At 65.7% G+C, this 17907-nt stretch overlaps 1 protein-coding gene across 1 annotated transcript in view; it reads right to left on the bottom strand.

The window, feature by feature from the left end:
- Positions 1–17907, bottom strand: part of RASGRF1 (Ras protein specific guanine nucleotide releasing factor 1) — a 102610-nt gene that overhangs the window by 16805 nt on the left and 67898 nt on the right. Inside the window, exons 14-20 of the mRNA XM_047086496.1 lie at positions 11820–12068; positions 8018–8391; positions 6083–6208; positions 4614–4784; positions 3998–4104; positions 3626–3738; positions 1801–1861 (exon numbers count right to left, since the gene is read on the bottom strand). Of these exons, the coding sequence (XP_046942452.1) occupies positions 1801–1861; positions 3626–3738; positions 3998–4104; positions 4614–4784; positions 6083–6208; positions 8018–8391; positions 11820–12068 (1201 nt within the window). The remainder of the gene's footprint in view (positions 1–1800; positions 1862–3625; positions 3739–3997; positions 4105–4613; positions 4785–6082; positions 6209–8017; positions 8392–11819; positions 12069–17907) is intronic.

Raw genomic sequence — 17907 nt, 5'->3', positions numbered from 1 at the left:
CAGCCCAGCCCACTTCCGAGGGCCCAGGATAGCTGATCCGTCAGGGCTGAGGGCCAGTGGCTGGCCTCGGCTGGGGAGAGGCCTGTGGGGGTCGGCCCAGGGGCAGAGAGACTTGGCCAGAAGATTTGCTCAGCAAGTGGACCCTGCTCCCTCTTGGTCACCTAGGAAAGAAGGGGACCCTGAACCAGAGCTCAGACCTCCACCTTCCTCCACCTGTCACGGGGCCTGTCAAAGTTCCACTGCAAAAGTCCTTGGGCTCTCTGGTGAGGCCACGGGGCCTCGTCCACACAGGCTGTGCCCCCACAGGCTCTCAGGGCACTGGGAACAAGTCAGGGCGGGGCTGAGGGCGGCTCAGCGGTGCTCTGTTCCCAAGAGCTGCAGGCTGCTTGCCGAGAACAAGGGCTCTCCCGCTCCCGAAGGCAAACATTCTGGTCGGGTGGGAAACAGGACGAGTGCGGTCTAGCCCCTGCAGAGAGGCGCCAGGAAGGAGCCAGCGTCTCCCAGGGTCCACCCGGCATCCTGGCCCCAAGGGTCGATCTGGTGACTGTACATGAACAACTTCCCCGCCCGGGGGCACCAGCCGGAGTGCGCTCGGGGGGCAGGACGTGGGCCCCACGTAGGCAGGTGCTCCCCCATGGGGGGCCTCACCCATGCCCAGGGCCTGGAGTCGGGGGGGGGGGAGCAGTGGGCCCAGAGCCCCGAGTCCTGAGTCCCCACACTGAGTGCAGAAGGCACAGGAGGTCAGTCAGCCGGTTTGGGAGGTGAGGGAGCATGGGGGGGGCCGCCTCTACCTGAGGGGGGTCAAAACCAGTCTGCCTTGAGCTTCCTTGGCCACCGTGGTGGCAGGGGCCCAGGACCCTGGGGTGGCTCACGGTGGCATGCCGGGGGGCACACGGGGCACATCCCTGACCCGGAGAAGGCAGTGGGCCCGGCCAGGCCCCGGGAGCACGCGAGACCATCATTCCCCTCCACGGCGTGGAACACCGTCAGCCCCCTGTTCCTTGTGGGAAGCACCGAGCTCCCCTGGGCTCCCCCGTTTCCGGGCAGGGCGAGTTGCACCTGCCTCTCAGGGATGAGGCGGTGAGGTGTGTGAACCAGCGCCCACTTTGGAGTTCCCCCTGAGCTGACACCGTGACCTCGGGTGAGGCCCGTCGCCTCCCCCACCCTCAGCCGCCTCGTCGTGAACGCGGTGAGGATGTGAACTCGCTGCCGTAGGGAAGAGCACCTCGCGTCTCAGTCTAGCACGCACCGACCACTGCCCGACCTCTGACCTGCCCCCTCCAGGGACAGGTGAGCAGAGAAGGAGCTGAGGGGCTGGGGTGGGGGCAGAGATGAAGAGAGGAGGGGAGGGAGTGTCACGGGCCGAATTTCCTCCCTCCGAAACAGAGGTGCTGCTAACCCCTGGCATCTGGGACGCGACCTCATTTGGACACAAGGTCTTCGTAGATGTGCCCGGGGTGAGATGAGGACACAGGGTGGGGGACTGGCCCAACAGCACTGGCATCTGCAAGAGGGAGCGGTGTGGACACAGGGACAGTCGTGTGGAGGAAAGACAGGGAGGAGGCAGACACCAGAGACTCACGGCCACAAGCCGAGGACTGTGGGGCTACCAGGAGCTGGAAGAGGCGGGCAGGACCGTCCCCCGGGCCCCAGCCGCCACCTTCCTCGCGGGCTCCTGGCCCCCAGAACTCTGAGAACTGGTCTCTGCTGCCCCGAGTCATCTGCCTGTGTGCTCTGGGACGCCCGCCCTGGGGAGCCGGCACAGGACGGGACTGGGCGCCATCAAGGGGCCCGGCTCACCATCTGTGTGATCTCCTCCAGCGTGACCTGGTTGTCACCCGGGTCGTCCTGGGTCAGAGTCCTAGGGGGCGAGACGGCACGGTGAGCCCCGTGCGGCCCCTACCCCCCTCACCTCTGGGGCGCCCCACCCCATCCCCACGGGGTGAGCGCCCCCTAGATCCCACACTTTACCCGCCCCCCCCCCCCCTCTGCTCTGTGGTTCCTGTGCCGTGAGCCCACCGCCCGTTCCCATGTCACAACCTCCCCTGATGGCCTGTCCTCCAGGACTCCGTCGTCTGACCCTCCCGGCCTCCGTCAGCCCCAGGCCTCTGTGCTCTCAGCCCCCGGTGTCCTGGTGTTGGGAAGGCTGCGGGCCACCCCCGGCCAGGAGCCCGAGGGCAGGGTGATGTCTGATGTGTCCACCCCGCAGCTCTGGCCCCGGCCCCGGCCCAGGGCGGGCCTGCAGCCAGGCTCTCGCAGAGAGCCGTGGAATGACAGGATGAACGTGGGGAAGGAGCTCCAAGGCCCTGAGGACAGAGCGGGCAGGAGAGCTGCGGAGCCCTTCGGACGGAAGGACAGAGGCGGCCCGGGACGGCGGAGTGGGCATCGGGCCCTGGTGGGGAGCCAGGGTGGATCGAGTCAGGCCTAAGTGCTTTGTTCCCACCGTGACAGCGTCGTGACCGCCGGGGGCAGAGGATGACGCCAGGGACCCGCGGGCCGTGGGCAGACAGACTCGGACCGACTGGATGTCCGCCCCACAGAAGGCATTTTACGTAAACTTCTAGCCCGGGAGGCCATCGCACAGAGAACGCGTGGCCTGTGCACGTGCCATTCCCAGCAGGGCCGCCCGACGCCGGCCAGGTCTTCTCGCTGCACCCGAGGCGGAGGGGACTCTGGTCAGCGGGCTCGGGGGCCCGGCGCACTCCCGCGCAGGAGAGAGACCAAGAGCCTGGGGGCCGACTGCGCGGGTGTGGGTGACACGGTGCAGGTGTGGGGCAGGTGCGGATGCGGGTGCAGGGGCCGCTGAGGGTGAGAGAAGCCCGAAAGACGCTGTGGGACTTCGAACCCCGGGAAGCGACGGCGCGGCCCCGGGCAAGCAAGGTGGATGGTGTGGGAGGAGGAGGGCGGGGGCCTCCGGCCACAGGCAAGTGGCTGCAAGTGGGGGTCAGAGACCGAGGCCTCAGGCAGAGAAGGCAGGAAGTGGGGAGGAGGAACGGGACCCCGAGCCCCGAGCCCCGGCCCCCGGGCAGGGCCGGGGTGGACCAGGTCAGCCAGACGAGCAGCATGACGCCCACCGGCGACCTGCAGAAGCGACAGCGTGACCTCACCCCTAACCCTAACCACAGCCCTCGGAGCGCGTGCCGCTCACCCATTTTACAGGAAGGAAACGAGGCCGAGGGAGGGGTCCGTCCGAGGCCACGGCGAGTCACCGGCTTCGCCGGCTCAGACAGGCTGCCTGACTCCCGACTGCCCGGCAGGAGAGGCGGGGGGTGGGGGGGGCGGCGAGGGCAAAACTCTGTTTGACCTTGACTAAGACTTCACAGCCCCGTGCCCCCAGGGGCTGCGGTAAAAGGGAGCCCAGACCAGACAGGACGTGGCCGGTGTGGATGCGGAGCGGCCTGGCTCCGGCCACGAGGGGGTCCCGGGCCTGGCGGGAGAGGGGGGCGAGGACACACGGACCCCGGGGGGCCTGGATGCAGAAGCCGGGTGCCTCCCCCCGGCAGCCCAAGGGTGCTCCCCTGCACACCGGACGGAGGCCACCGCGCCCGGGAAGGGCCCCGCCCGGCCCCCCACGCCCCGCCGGCCGCGTGCAGGCGGTGCTCGGCCGGGGCCGCGACCGCCCTACCTGATGATGTTGGCCGCGGCCTTCCTCTCCTGGGTCAGGAGCTCGGGGTCGTGCATGACCTCCTCCAGGAAGCTGATCACCTTGCCTTTGAGCTCACTGTTGGTCTCAAAGTCCTGTGGGGGGAGACGGGCCGCGGCGCCGGCCACTGCTCTAGCGCTGCCCTGCCGTGGCCCCTGCCCAGCCCGAGCTGTGTTTCTGCCCCGTCTCCGTTTTCCCTGGCGGCTGCACCCCGGGGCCGGGACCCTGGGGTGCAGACCCACTTGGTATCCCTGCTGCAGACAGAGGTGGGGCGACCCAGGCCCCCGTCCCCTGGTGTCCTTGCTGCCCTCCCCGCTGCTCGCAGAGGCCAGTGCCGGGGCCCCCCTCCCCCACCTGAGAGTGTTTGGAGACCCAGTGGCGGAGCACGTTCAGGACCCGGTTGGTGGCCGCTCTGCGGATCACAAACTCCTTGTCTCCGTTCCGCTGGTCAGGCGGAAACCCTGGTGGCAGGCGTGGCGGAGGGTCAGAGGGGACGTGAGGACGAGACGCACAGCTTGGCTCTTGTCTGGGTTCAACAGCCACGTGTGGCTAAGCCGGGCCACTCCGTGGCTGGTGGGTGGACGGCGTGGGGGCAGGGGCAGGAAGACACCGAACAACCCGCCCGGGTTTGTGGCCAGCGAGACTGGAGCCCACGCAGTCTCAGTGGATTCAGGGCACACACCCACCTCTGCCCGGGCTGCTGGAAGCTCTGATCTCCCGGCCGCGCTCCACCTCTGCCACGGGACCAGTGCCGTGAGGGTGGGGGGCGGGTTCCCATGGGCATCGGCTTTACTGGGGCCAAGTCTCCCAGGGGGCGGGGCCAGATGGGCAGAGCCAGGGCCATCCGAGCCGGGAGCCAGGAGGGTCGACACCAGCCAAGGCCCCGGGGCGGCGAGCCGCGCACAGGCAAAGGGGGACAGCTCCCGGGGCCGTGGTGGCCACTGCTGCCCCCAGAGCCGCCCCCACGCACCTGCGCTGGCCAGGGACATCCTGCGGTACTTGTCCTTGCTTGGGGCGCCCTCGTTGGCTCCCGCCGTTGCTATGGCAAAGGCAGAGGCCGCGGACAGGGCACTGCGGCTGTTGTCCAGTTCCCGACACGAGGTCATGACCACCCCGTTGTTGTAGGAAAAGAGGGGGAACTCTGTGGAGGGAAGAAGGCCAGCCCTCAGCCTCTGCCGGTCCGGCTCTCGGCGGTTAGAAAACCAGGGTCCCCAGCCGGAGCAGCCTCGGGACGGGCGGGCTGCCTTCACTGCCCCCGAGCAGGTGCTGGTGGGGGTCCGGCTGCCGACATCCCCGGAGGAGGGGGCAGGCCACCCTCAGGGCCGGCTTGGGATGGGAAAGGCCCCGCCAGCTGCCCGGCCCTCCTCTCTGCTGCTCTGTCACCACTTAGGCTCAGCAGGGCCCAGGCCGCTGGAGGACTGTGTTGTGAGCGTTCTCACCCTCGCAGGCTATTTGGGATGAACGCGTCACCCGTCCCAAGTCTGACATCAGTCGTTCATACTGACGGGCTCGCTGGTGGGGTGTGGCGAGCCCCGTGCTCTGAGTCCTTGCCCCGCCAGCTGTGTGGCCTCGGTGAACTGCTTAACCTCTCTGGGTCTCAGTGATCTCTGGACAATAAGGCCAATAGTCCCTACTTCAAACAGCGGTCAAGGGTAGAGGAGAGAACGTGTGCAAGTCCGTGGTTTCGGGTGAAACGCTATGTGTGTGCCAGCGAAACTTGGCGCTCAGGTTTTAGCCGCGACAGCAGCAACCGTGACTCTGGAAACTCCTCCAGGTCTCGGGACAGAGCACGGAGCTCCTGCCCTCCGGGGCACGTGCTTTATCTCGAAAACTCAAAAAGCTTATTTCTGAGATGTGCACTCTGGCGAATCTGCTGGGGCCGTGGCATCCACGACCCGGCGGCTCCGAGACTCGGGGGAGGCCCGGACGGTTGGGGCGCTCGGGGCTCAGGCTCACCCCATAGCGGGGCTGGAGGCGGGAGGGGAGGCGAGGCGGGAGTGCCTCGTGGGCAGTGCCTCATGGGGGCGGGAGGCCCTCGGGATCGTGGGTCCTTGAGGCTCGGGCGGGGGCGGTCACACCTGCGGGGACTCTGCTCCCTCGTCCGGTAACTGGGCACGACCTCGATGCACGAGGCTGCCCGACCGCGACAGGACCCGGCCCACGGCTCGGCCGACACCCGAACCTGGGTCCCCCGTGAACGCACCGGTGCCGGCCCCTCCTGCCCGCCCGTGTCAGGGTGACCGTGCAGACGGGGAGGAGCAGCCCGTGTCCCCGCCCTGCAGCGGCCCCGGGGGCTGCGACACAGCGGCAGACGCTCGGGTCGTGTGTCTCGTGGAGAGGAGGCCCCCTCGCTGTGCCCGGCATGACCTGCCGTCCCCTGCCCACCTGGGCTGCTCGTGCCCCGGAAGCCGTCCGTGGCTCCGGAATGCTCAACTGTACCTGAGGGATTTTTGCTTTTGACCGACTTTGGTGTCGTTGGGGATTTGGTCGGTGACGCCTCCGTGTCCCCGTCCTCACTCTGGTCCTCGTCGTTATCCGACTCTTCCCTCACGGAGACTTCTGAGCCTGGGGAGAGGGGGGACGAGGCCGCGTTTCTCCCACAGTCATCCACCATCAGCTTCGGGCCTCCAGGCACCAAAGCGGAGCTGCGCAGGTCTGCATTTACCCACTGAGGACCTTTCCCTGCGCCAGCGGGGTCGCGGGTCTCCACCATGGCCTTCCGAGTGGGCTTCTCAGACCCTGACACCCACGGCCGGGGGCCTCACGACGGAGCTGGTGCTGACCCGGAGGTCAGGGTGGGCCCGGAGGGTCGCCCCGTTAACATGCTCCAGGGCGATGCCCCGTGGCTGGTCACGGACCACGCCGAGCATCGAGGTGCCGTGTCCCAGCCTTGTGTGTGTGCGTGTGTGTGAGCACACGTGTGTGCGTGTGAAGCATCTTGGGGACATCATCCGCCCTGCGTTGCCCAGAAGGCCCTGCTTGGCCCTGTCGTCCCACGCCTTTGTTCACTATCAAAGCGTCCCGGTTTGGTGCAAAGTTCGTCTCCCAAGACTCAGGACGCTCCAGGGTTACACACTTTGGGGAAAAGGGATGAAGTGTATTAAAGTCCAGCTGAGGAACAGCCATCGCGGTAGGTCCCCTCGCCTCTCTGGTCCTCGGTCTCCCCAGCTGCAGTGAGCGAGACCTTGGAGGGGAGGGGAGGCCCTGGAGACACCGAGTCAGCTACAGACCCTAAGAAAACGTCCACACACACACACACACACACACACACACACACACTTTGGTACGCACTTAGGTTCTGGGGTCCCTCCGTCACTGGTCAGGAATGAGATCACCTTTCAGGACTGTTTTATGTTAAGCTTCCAAATGCGAGAGGCCTGGACTCACTGAGGGTTGATGTCAGATGGTCACCCTGTCCTCTGCCCCCACAGGATGGCATCTGGGGCTTTCTAGCGGGCTGTCCCTCGGTTACAGACCTTCGGACGCACCCATCAGCCATTTACTGTATGTATCACGGTAAATGTCACTTGGTGACAGAGCCTTCCGGGAGCTTCCCTCCCCAGCTGTGTCCCTGCCGGGGCCGCTCCCTGCCTCCCCCGTCTTGATGCACAGGAGAGGAATCCGGACCACCCTCAAAGTCTTTCTCGAAGGCCCCTTCCTCAGGGCCTAGGGACCGGCCGGCCCAGGGGTGTGAGCGTGCATGCCTGTTTTATGTCAAATTTCCAAATGTGACAGGCACAAACGTGCTAACCAAGACAGCACTGGGGGCGCTGAGCTGAACCGGACCAGCCACCCAAACAGATGCCTTCCAGAATGGTCCGGAGGGCTCTAAGAGGAGGGGGCTGCCAGCCTGTGCCCCTGGTCTCTGTGCTGCCCCCACACCCAGCGTTCCAGCTGTGCTGCGCTCAGGCTGTTCCTGAGCACACAATGCTTTTCCTCGCTTAGTCCTGTCCACTGCATCCCCTTGCCTAGACCGTGCCCCTTCCTCCTGGTCAAAGTCTAGACATCGTGGGCCTTCCAGAAAGCCTTCTCTGACTCTCCAGACGGCGTCCCCAGCCCACTCCCTGTGCCCCTCGAATATCTCTCCAGCACGACACATCAGGTGCACACATCTCCGCGTGGGGTCCTGTTCCTCAGCTCGCTGTGGACCCCAGGGGACGGGAGCCGGGTCCGGTGACCCCTTCCTTACTGGGCCCTGACGGAGGCCCGGGATCCGGGACCCACCCGCAGACAGACAGACGCAGGATGAAGCCACGCCCTGGGGGTCTCTGCCTGCCTGTCTGCCTGCCTCCTGCCCAGACTCTGCCCGCCTCCAGCATCTGGCCGGGACCCCCAAGTCCCTCCCGCCCTGGGGGAGCCCGCACGCCCACTCACTCTGCTTGCTGAGAGCCGAGGGCTCTTCGGGCTTCTCGGCGGCCGTGTCGCCTTCGTCCGGAATCTTGTTGGCGAAGCCGCTGGACACGTAGAGCTTGCTGGTGTCCAGCGAGGCCTTGCTGAAGGGCGACACGGCCGAGTACAGGCTGCTGTAGCCGTTGGAGTTGCAGCTGAGGGCGGCCAGGTCCAGGGCCTTGCCACCCGTGATGATGGGGATGTTCAGGGACAGCTTCCGCCGGCGGCCGGGCGACGACGTCTTGGCGATGGACAGGGGGGGCGGCGAGGAGAACTTGCGCGTGGCGCGCGGGGACTTGGGGGGGTCGCCGTACAGAAGCTTGTTGTTCTGGCCGCTGGCAAACAAGAGCTCCAGGGACCTGGGCGGGCGGGGGACGGAAGCAGACGGTCAGAGCGGGCCCGGCTGCCTTCCCAGGCCTGGGGTCTCCCGGCCTCCGGGGCGCCCGGCACCTCTCTTCTGGGGACACTCCTCCCAGAACCACCTGCGAGGCACCGCGATGGCGGACACACCCTGGGACGTCACGATTTCAAGGGAGGAGAAGGGAGGGACAGATAGACGCCGCCGGGCCGGGGACAGTGTCGTCTCAGGGATGATGAGTCGCTGGTACAACTCCCGGTGCTCGTTTGGACGGAGGGACGGGCCTGACGCACATTCCTGACTTGTGTTTGCAGGATTTAAGCCCCCGGGAGCACCCACACCAGGATCACTGGGAGTGGAATCGAGGGTGCCAGACCCTGCCGTCCTTGGGACGGCACTCAGCTCTGGCCTGGGCTCTGGTGGCTCCCAACAACTTTGCCCCGATTCGGTGCTCAAGTCTGCCCCAGGCGAGCCCCACCCCGTGAACGTGCGTGTGCCCTCAGCCTAAAACTTCCCAGTATTTTTGTGGGGGGCACACAGCGTTGGGACATACCCTTGCTGTTCTCACTCCTTGTTCTGAGGAAAACCCTTCCTTTTCCCACTCCTTGGCTGCATGTGTCCTTTGGCTCAGGCCCCCAGAGGCGAAGCCAGTTTCGGGAGACACCCTCGGGACCCCTGACACCCGGGCCAATCCCCCGAGCAGGTGCACTTGCATGGACACGGGCCAAGGGGCGGTGTGACGAAACGGGCTGTGGACAGATATGTGCGTGTGCAAGCGTCCCGTCTCGTGGTCTGGGCAGGGGTGTGCCCTTCCATGGCACGGTGGGTCTACGGGCGCCCCTCGCACCTTCCCTCTGGTCAGCAGCAGGGTCTGAGACGAGGCGCTGTCCACCCGGGCCTGGTGACCCCTTGTGCTCTGACCTCACCCTCACACAGGTCCTGAGAGGGTTAGGGATGGAGAGGCTGAGACTCAGAGACAGGATGAGGCTCCAAACCCCGTGTCCTCTGTGCCCCACCAGGGCGTTCGGCCAGCCTTGGCGCAAACCCGGGGCAGGACGTGGAAAGCAGGTCTCCCAGCAATCCTGGTCGTGCCTCTATGCCTCAGGGCCAGGCTGGAAGCGGGTGACACACGCGTGGGACGTATCTGCTCTGTGCTCTGCACAGGACAGACCTCCGGGCCCCCAGGAATGACCTCCTCAGCTCGCAGACGTGTCCCAGCCTGGACGGGGTGGCTTGTCTGGCTTTCCCGGGGCCCCTGGAAGCTCACTGCTGGGGTTCCGGAAGTTCAGAGCGGAGAGGCGAGCCCAGCCCCGAGGGCAGGGGCAGGTGGTCAGTGAGGAGGGTGCGGGCAGCACGGGCACTGGGGACGCGGGTGCTCTCTGGGAGGTCGGCTGCCCTGGCGGCAGACGTGTGGGGTGGCGGGGGGATGGGTAGGGCCTCCAGGCCTCACAGCCCCTCCTCACGTCCTGGGCTCTCATTTGGGACCGGCTGGGCCTCCCGGTGGCCCTGGGAAGTTGGTGGGACACAGCATCTGCCCAGAGTTGAGGCTCTGGCCCCAAGTGTCACCCAGGGGGTGAGGGGCATTCAGAGGGACCTGCTGGTCCCTCCCATTTCCTGACGGGTCCCCCTGAACCAGTGAGGTCCCTCAGGGGCCCGGGTCCGGTCTCTGAACTTGGTCTACGGCAGGGCAGACCCATCACTCTGCCTCGGTTTCCCTGTGTTGCGTGAAGACTGCTAGCTACCTTCCCCACGCACCCCCTTTTGGGCCGCAGGCGCACTGGGGTCGCCCCCGGCCGCGCCCCGCCCAGTACTGCCCCGGACCGGTAACCGTTCGGCGACGTGGGAGTGGAGGTTTCCGTCCAGCTAAGAGGCCGGGTGTCCAGCAGCAGGACTGGTCTGCCTGTCAGCGAAGCCCCGTGACCGCGGTTCTGAGGCCGGCTCTTCCGACAAGTGCTGACCCTGTGACCTGGGCTGTGCCTGCCCTCAGGGTCCTCCCCCGGCAGGGACCCGGGGCTCACGGTGCCAGCGGGTGGAGCAGGGCAGGGCAGAGGAGGGAAAGGCAGGCCCCCTGCCTGCTACGCAGACTCACACAGACACGGTCACGGGCGTCCCCGACAAGCTCAGGGCCCTGGGTTCGGGCCCTCACTCAGCCCTGCACTTCTAGGGGCTCTGGGGCGAGTCTCCTGGCCTCTCTGGGTCCCGGCGGGCTGAGCTGGGGGCGGGAGGGTGGCCTGCCTTCCGCGTGCTGCGCCAGCCCAAGTGTGCCCCCTCCCTCCAGAGCAGGTCCTGGCAGGGACGGGCCGGGGGTCTCTGCCTGTCCGCCTCCTTCCGCTGCCCTGACCCTCGTTATTCTTCCCGTTCCCCTTCTTTCTGAAACGGGAAGGTGGCGAGCACTGGCTTCTCCAGAGAGGCGGCCCTGTGCTTCCAGGAGGGCAGTGCAGAGGTGCGGGCAGGGAGCAGAGAGCAACGTGTGCCCTTGAGTCTCCCCAGGGCGGGGGAGAGACAGCTGGGGGGAGGCGGTCAGCCCCTCAGGGCGGGGGAGAGACAGCTGGGGGGGGGCGGTCAGCCCCTCAGGGCGGGGGAGAGACAGCAGGGGGGGGGCCGGTCAGCCACCCAGTTCGGGGGAGAGACAGCTGGGGGGGGGCGGTCAGCCCCCCAGTTCGGGGGAGAGACAGCTGGGGGGGCGGTCAGCCCCCCAGGGTGGGGGAGAGACAGCTGGGGGGGGCCGGTCAGCCCCTCAGGGTGGGGGGGAGACAGCGGGGGGGGGGCCGGTCAGCCCCCCAGGGCGGGGGAGAGACAGCTGGGGGGGGCGGTCAGCCCCTCAGGGCCGGGGGAAACAGCTGGGGGGGGCGGTCAGCCCCCCAGTTCGGGGGAGAGACAGCTGGGGGGGGCGGTCAGCCCCCCAGGGCGGGGGAGAGACAGCTGGGGGGGGGCGGTCAGCCCCTCAGGGCGGGGGAGAGACAGCTGGGGGGGGGCGGTCAGCCCCTCAGGGCGGGGGGAGAGACAGCTGGGGGGGGCGGTCAGCCCCTCAGGGCCGGGGGGAGACAGCTGGGGGGGGCGGTCAGCCCCCCAGTTCGGGGGAGAGACAGCTGGGGGGGGCGGTCAGCCCCTCAGGGCCGGGGGGAGACAGCTGGGGGGGGCGGTCAGCCCCTCAGGGCCGGGGGGAGACAGCTGGGGGGGGCGGTCAGCCCCCCAGTTCGGGGGAGAGACAGCTGGGGGGGGCGGTCAGCCCCCCAGGGCGGGGGAGAGACAGCTGGGGCCTGGGGGGGGGGCTGGTCAGCCCCCCAGGGCGGGGGAGAGACAGCTGGGGGGGGCGGTCAGCCCCCCAGGGTGAGGGAGAGACAGACCCCCGGCCCCGGGAGGTGTCCACGTGCACCCAACAGGTCATGTCTGCGGTCCCCCCGACGTCCCCGGGGGCGGCCTACGCACCTGGCGGGGATGGCGCTGATGGGCTTTCTGTAGATGGTGATGAGCTTGTCCAGGACCACGACGGCGGTGGTGAAGACGCGGTAGGAGTGCAGGAAGGTGTTGAGGAAGTCGATGCTCAGGAAGCGCAGGTCCGTCAGCCTCTCGAGCAGCCGGCCCACGCTGGCGTAGCGGATCTGCAGCACTTTGCAGGAGTTCATGGTTTTGCTGAAGCGGATGTCCACGTCATCGCAGTACAGGGAGGCGTCCGACCTGCGGGGCGAGGGAGGACCGCGGGAGACGGGGTCTGAGCTCAGGAGCCCACCCGGCACCGTCTCCCCGACGCGCAACGGCCGAGGGCGGACGGACGGACGGGGTGCCGAAGGGCCGCGGGCCTCCTGTGCGGAGGACGACCCCCCGCAAGATGCTGCCTCCTCCGGACGGCATCCCACATGCCCGACGTCAGAAAACCCCCAGATGCACTGGACGACCCGTGGCCAGCTTACAAAGCACGTGTCGCTGAGCTCACAAGATAAAAGGGAAATCTGTTCACACAGAAACCTGTCCACCAGCGTTCACGGCTCCGCTCTTCAAACCGCCCCGGAGGGGAAACAACACGCGGTGTGCCAGCCGGTGACGGAACAAGCCAGTGGAGTCTGTCCGCACGGAGCATCCCTCGGCTGCGAGAAGGAGTGGCGTCCTGACAGGTGCTCCTGTGCGGCGGGGTCTGGACAGGCCGAGTGCACGAATCCAGAAACAAAGTCCGCGTGTTGTAGGGCTTCATTTATGGGAAGTGTGCCAGATGGCCATGTCCAGACACGGAGCACAGGTTGCTGGCCGCCAGGGGTGGGGGTGGCAGAGACCGGAGCGGCCCTCAGCACGCATGAGGTTTGCTGAGGGGTGACGGGCACATTCTGCGATGAGGCGGTACTGAAGCTCGCGCCACTTAGTGAATGCACCAAAACCCGCTAAACTGCAGGGCGGAGATGCTGACTTGTGTGTTACGTGAATTACATCTCAGTAAAAACCAAATAAGCACAAAAAAGCTAGAAGGGGGATTCCTAGAGGTCAAAACGGAGAGAAATCTGGAAACCAGCTGATGGTTTATGTGCCTTTGGGGCATCGGCTGCTCGTAGCTACCGAGCGTCTTGGGTTTCTGTGGGGAAGGGGGCCGGAGTGAGACCCCCACGAAGGCTGAGACCCTGGAAGGTGGCCTCGAAAAATCTACCCAAAATCTATCGAAGGGTGGTTCCCCGTTTTAACCCAGGCTCTGCGGGAGGGGAGCTCAGCACCCCCGAGAACACACTGCTTGCTCTCCAAGGGGCTCCGGAACGCAAGCAAGTGCCTCCGCTGTGGTCTGGGGACCCCAGACAGGGGATCCAGAGCTGTCACAGGCTGTGGTTCTCCACCAGGCCCTACGAGACCTTCACAGATGCATCCCTCCAGAAAATGAACTCACAAGTCAAAATCAGGGGCCGTACGGCCCCTAATGAGCCCCCGTGAGCCAGAGTCCACACACGTAAACAAACCACTGATCATGTCCCCAAGAGTCTGATTTTTTTCTGTCTGAAAATCCTACTTCTTTTCCTACCAGTGATCTCTCCCGGCAGCAGGCACAGGCGCTCTCCCCTCCCTTGGCTCCTGAGAGCCTCGAAGGATGAAGCCTGAACCCCAGCCTGGGGGCTTCTTAGCAGCTCTGTCTCTCAGGGCAGGTCACACCCTCCCTGACTTCCCACCCGGCTGCCTATCAAAGTATCAAGGTCAGTCCCGAGCCAGCAGCAGATGGCTGGACTTCAGGTACTTCCCTAAAAGTAAGACCCGCAGGGCTGGGCAGGTGTCCTGGACCCCTGGCTGAAGTGATTTCTGCTTGGCAGGGAACCTGAGTTGAAGCAACTCCACTCTTCTCCTGGGACCTTCCGCATCGGATCTGGAGGCAGCACGGCTCAGTCCTCGGGCAGGTGTCAGGTGCAGCCGACCAGGCCGTGGGGGCCTGAGGGCAGGGACCTGAGGTTGGGGCGGCGGGGGCCGGAGGTCAGCGGCCTCTCCCGGGGCGGTGGGAGCCAGCAGCGCCCTTGGGCGCCGAGGCCACAGGAGGGCGCTCTCTCGCTCTTGCAGTGCATTTCCATCACGACCGCCCCGGGGCAGCGGTGGTTTCCATTTCTGGACCCCGCGAATCTCTGTGCCCACACTTTCCTTTCTGTCAAGGCCGCGAGACGCCTGGGGTCAGGTGTACTGCTCGCTCCAGCAGGGACACAGCGAGTGCATTTACCGCCGGGCCTCCTAGGTTTCCTTCCTCACGTTGCGTTTGCCCTAAGTCCTTCCGCACTGGTGACCGCATCTTCTCTGGTCCCTCTTATGGGATATGATCAGAAGGGTACCTGAACGAGCAAATTCGTACGTGACGTTGCTAAAAGGATAAGCCTGGGAATCGTCGAAATGGGCTTCCACGAAAAAAAAAAATCTAAGGAAATACGAACGCAGCTCATAGAGGTTGTCACGGCCAGAACACGTCACACAACAGGGGAGGACGCGAGGCTTGGAATCAAATGACACCTGTCAGCCCTGTTTCCTGTGTGGCATCAGACCAGGTACTCGGTCTCATCAGCTGTAAAATGGAAATATCAAGATTCACCTCACAGCGCTTTTGCAAATATTTAACGAAGTCTGTGCCTCATGGGCCCAGAATGCTGTGCGGTGCCCAGCTCATTCGGGAGGTAATCGAGCGTCCCCCCCCATGGATGTCACGGGCACTCCTGGGGGCCTTTCTGTCAGGGGTGCAGACGCTGTCCTTTAAGGGCCTTCTTTGGAAATGCCCCTGGGGTTGGAAATATCCACAGGTAAGCAAACCACCTTTATTGAGTGGGGACTGCTTCTCAGGACGAGAAAACATGGGAAACCCACAGAGCCTGGAAAGGCAACGTGGTTTGGAGACCTTCCTGAAGACGCATGAAGGGGACCCTCCAAGGAAACTTTGCCGAAAGGCAGACGCTTTATAAAATCTTGGGGGGGGTTTCGCCACGACTCAGGAAAATGCATGATAGTCTAAGATGAGAAAGATTTCCTGGAAGCAAGAGAGAAGACTGCTGAGTCCAAGGAGAGAGCAGACTGGGTGCTCGGAAATCAGCCGAGCGATGCGCTCGGTCTCTCCCGGCTCAGACCGCTGCTAAGGGCTAAAGCGGCGAGAGAGGGTGTCAGGCACACGAGGGGACAGAGAGGCACCCGGCTCGGAAGGAGGGAAGACGCGGACAGGAGACCGTGTCTGCAGGTGGGAAGGGCTCAGCCTGGGGCTGGGGGGCTCCCGCACGGCTGGCCGACACCTCACGCGTCCCGGAGTGCCTAGCACAGGCCCGGCACCCTAACGGGGGCTGCCGGGCCCCTCGGGCAGCTGTTTGCTTCTAGCACTTTCTTTCTGGGCTCCTTCTGCCACTGGATGGGTAGAGAAGGCTAGAAGCCCCCTCCCTTCCCCCTTCTCCTCTGAAACTGGCCATCACTGCTGGTTACAGGGTCTCTGTTCACCCTGACTTCAGCTCCCCATCTGTAAAGTGGGCGAGTCCAGTAAAGACGCACCGATTCTGATGATGCCCTCGCAGGCCATGTGCCAGATGTCTGCCCCTGTGAGAAGGGGTCTTCAGCCCCTCCCAGCGTGAGCACGTCCTGACCTCGCACCCCACACTTCTTGGTGAGACCCCAGTGCATCTCCCCCCTTCCCGGGAGGGCGCTCACCTTGAGTCCACCCGTCCTGGAGGCCACCTGCTGGGGCCGAGCTGTAGTGCCCGGGAGTCGGGGCTGAAGCAGTGGGACCCCTCAGCTCTCTGCGTGGCTGCGGACCCCCCTCTCCCGTGTCCACCAGCAGCCACACACCAGAGGGCCCGAACTTCCTGCCTCTTTGTCCCGCAGACCCCAAGTCAGGACCCTCCTGACTCACAGTCCGATGTGGGGACCGTGCCAGAAACGCAGGCTTGTGTGGGACATACACGGGGACTGTCCCCTGGCCGCCACGGATCCCCACTCGCTTCCTGTCAGAGTGGCGGCCGGGGGAGCCCGTCCCCACCCGGGGCAGCCCTAAGAGCCACAGAGGAAATCCCGACTCCGCCTGTCCCCTCGGCCCCCATTCACGGCGCACGGCACCGTGTTGTTTACGAAAGCCCACCTGTGCTAGAAAACATGAGAAAACACACGAGGAGGGCAGGCGAACGAGCAAACAGCGTGCAACACGGTGGACACACGCTCGCTGAGGATGGAAGGACCGAGCGGGCACCAGACGCTCACGACACGGTCGGCACGAGGCACAGGAACACTCAGTGTGAACGCCTGGCCACGCCCACTCTGGCTCTCCCCCCCCCCCCCCCCCCCGGCCTGGAAACACAGGGTGCCGGACACAGCTCGCGCTCTGCTGGCCCAGGACCCCGCTGTGGGGCCACCTGGGCCGGCTTGTCGCCGACCCATCGGCAGGGAAGGCTGCTGGGGCCAGGGCAGGACGGTGACACCCCGTAAACCAGGTGCCACACCAGTGGCTCACTGTGTTCATGTGTTTTTTCATTTAGAAAATTAAAAGTAAACGTTTAGAGACAGAGCGTGAGCAGGGGAGGGGCAGAGAGAGGGAGACGCGGAATCCGAAGCAGCTCCAGGCTCCGAGCCGTCAGCACAGAGCCCGGCGCGGGGCTGGGACCCATGAGCCGCAAGATCGTGACCTGAGCCGAAGTCGGACGCTTCACTGACGGAGACCCCAGGTGCCCCCGTGTCTCACTGGGCTTAGAACAGACGCGCTGCACCGTTCGACTGGCTGTGAACGCAGCCGCCACTCCCGTGCAGGCCGCCACCTCCACGACGCGTCCTCTCCCCCCCACTCAGCCCCACGGGGTGATTCATCGTCACCAACACACATGGGCCTTCCTGCCTCTGCACCTTCGCTCATGCTGTTCCCTCCTCCCAGAGCGCCCTTCCCCGCCACCACCCTCACGGTCAGCTCTGATGTCCCCTCTCAGGGGCGTCTCGCCCACTGCGCCAGGTGACATCGCCACTAGACGTCTGGCCCCTCCAGCGCCCCCCCGACTCCGCCTCTGACTCACGGCGCTGTCTCATCACTTCCCGCGCGCGTCTCTCACTGCAGGGTGAGCACAGAGCACGTCTGATCGCCGCTGCCCCCACGTTCTCGCAGGACCGCCCACCGTGGCCGCTCCCCCTGGAGCCTGGGGGCTGTGTGCCCTCGGCACGTCCCTTCCGTTTGGACGTTCCCTTCACTCTGTCACTACTTTCACCTTCACAGGCGACACCTCGCTCGCTTCTGCAGCCTCAAGAGGCGTCCTGGGCAGACGAGTGGGCTTCCGCTCCACGTTCAGCCTTAGTTCCGCGTGATTTTAACTTGCTCGTGGACACAGCCCTCCCTTTTGTCTCGTCGCATCAGAGAGCACAGGTTGGGTCAGCAAGCTGCTGCGCTGGGCCCTCCGAGAGCGGGCTGACGGGGAACGCGGCTCAGGACGCAGGCTCAGGCACACCCGAGCTTCCCCGAGCGGGCCGTCGGAGGCGTCTACGCTCACTGTAGGACCACCACCAGCTCTCTGCACGTAAAGGATAAACACGCACCTCCTCGGACCCCCAGCAACACAAATCCAGGAGGTATCGCCATCTCCCGCTTGCGCAAAGCCCGAGCTCGGAAACGTGACGTCACCGTCCGTCGTGACACACGGAGCCGGGGCTGGGGACCGGGATGCTGCCCTCACGTTCACACCTTCCTCGGGCTCCGCTGGCCCCCGCTGTGCCGTCACGGAGCTGAACGCCACCTCCCGGGGTCGCCCGGACGCTCAGCAGACCTTGCGCGCACGACCCTGCCTGGGCTTCCCCGGCCCCGTGCGCACAGAGGCGCCTTCACGCCAGGGCTGAAGCGTGCGCCCAAGGCCCCCGGAGTGTCAGGGACCCACGGGCCGCTGCCAGGATGGGGCAGGAGGAGGGTGAGGCCAGGGGCCGGGGGAGGAGCAGGCCCAGTGGCCAGGGAGGTCGGACGGTGTGGCCTGCGGCCCCCTCGCCCCTGCACCTGCTGAGACAAACACCGTGGCCCCGCGGCCCGTGTTTCTGCAGTGTTCTCATTTCGTGATTAGAAGAAGAAAAAGAGCCA

This window comes from Lynx rufus, unplaced genomic scaffold, assembly GCF_022079265.1.
Source record: "Lynx rufus isolate CCGP_SWC_20201006 ecotype Redwood Valley unplaced genomic scaffold, mLynRuf1.p SCAF_21, whole genome shotgun sequence".
NCBI classification, from domain to species: Eukaryota; Metazoa; Chordata; class Mammalia; order Carnivora; family Felidae; genus Lynx; species Lynx rufus.
Note: the sequence above shows the minus strand (reverse complement) of the source record. Positions and strands in the feature narration are given on the sequence as shown.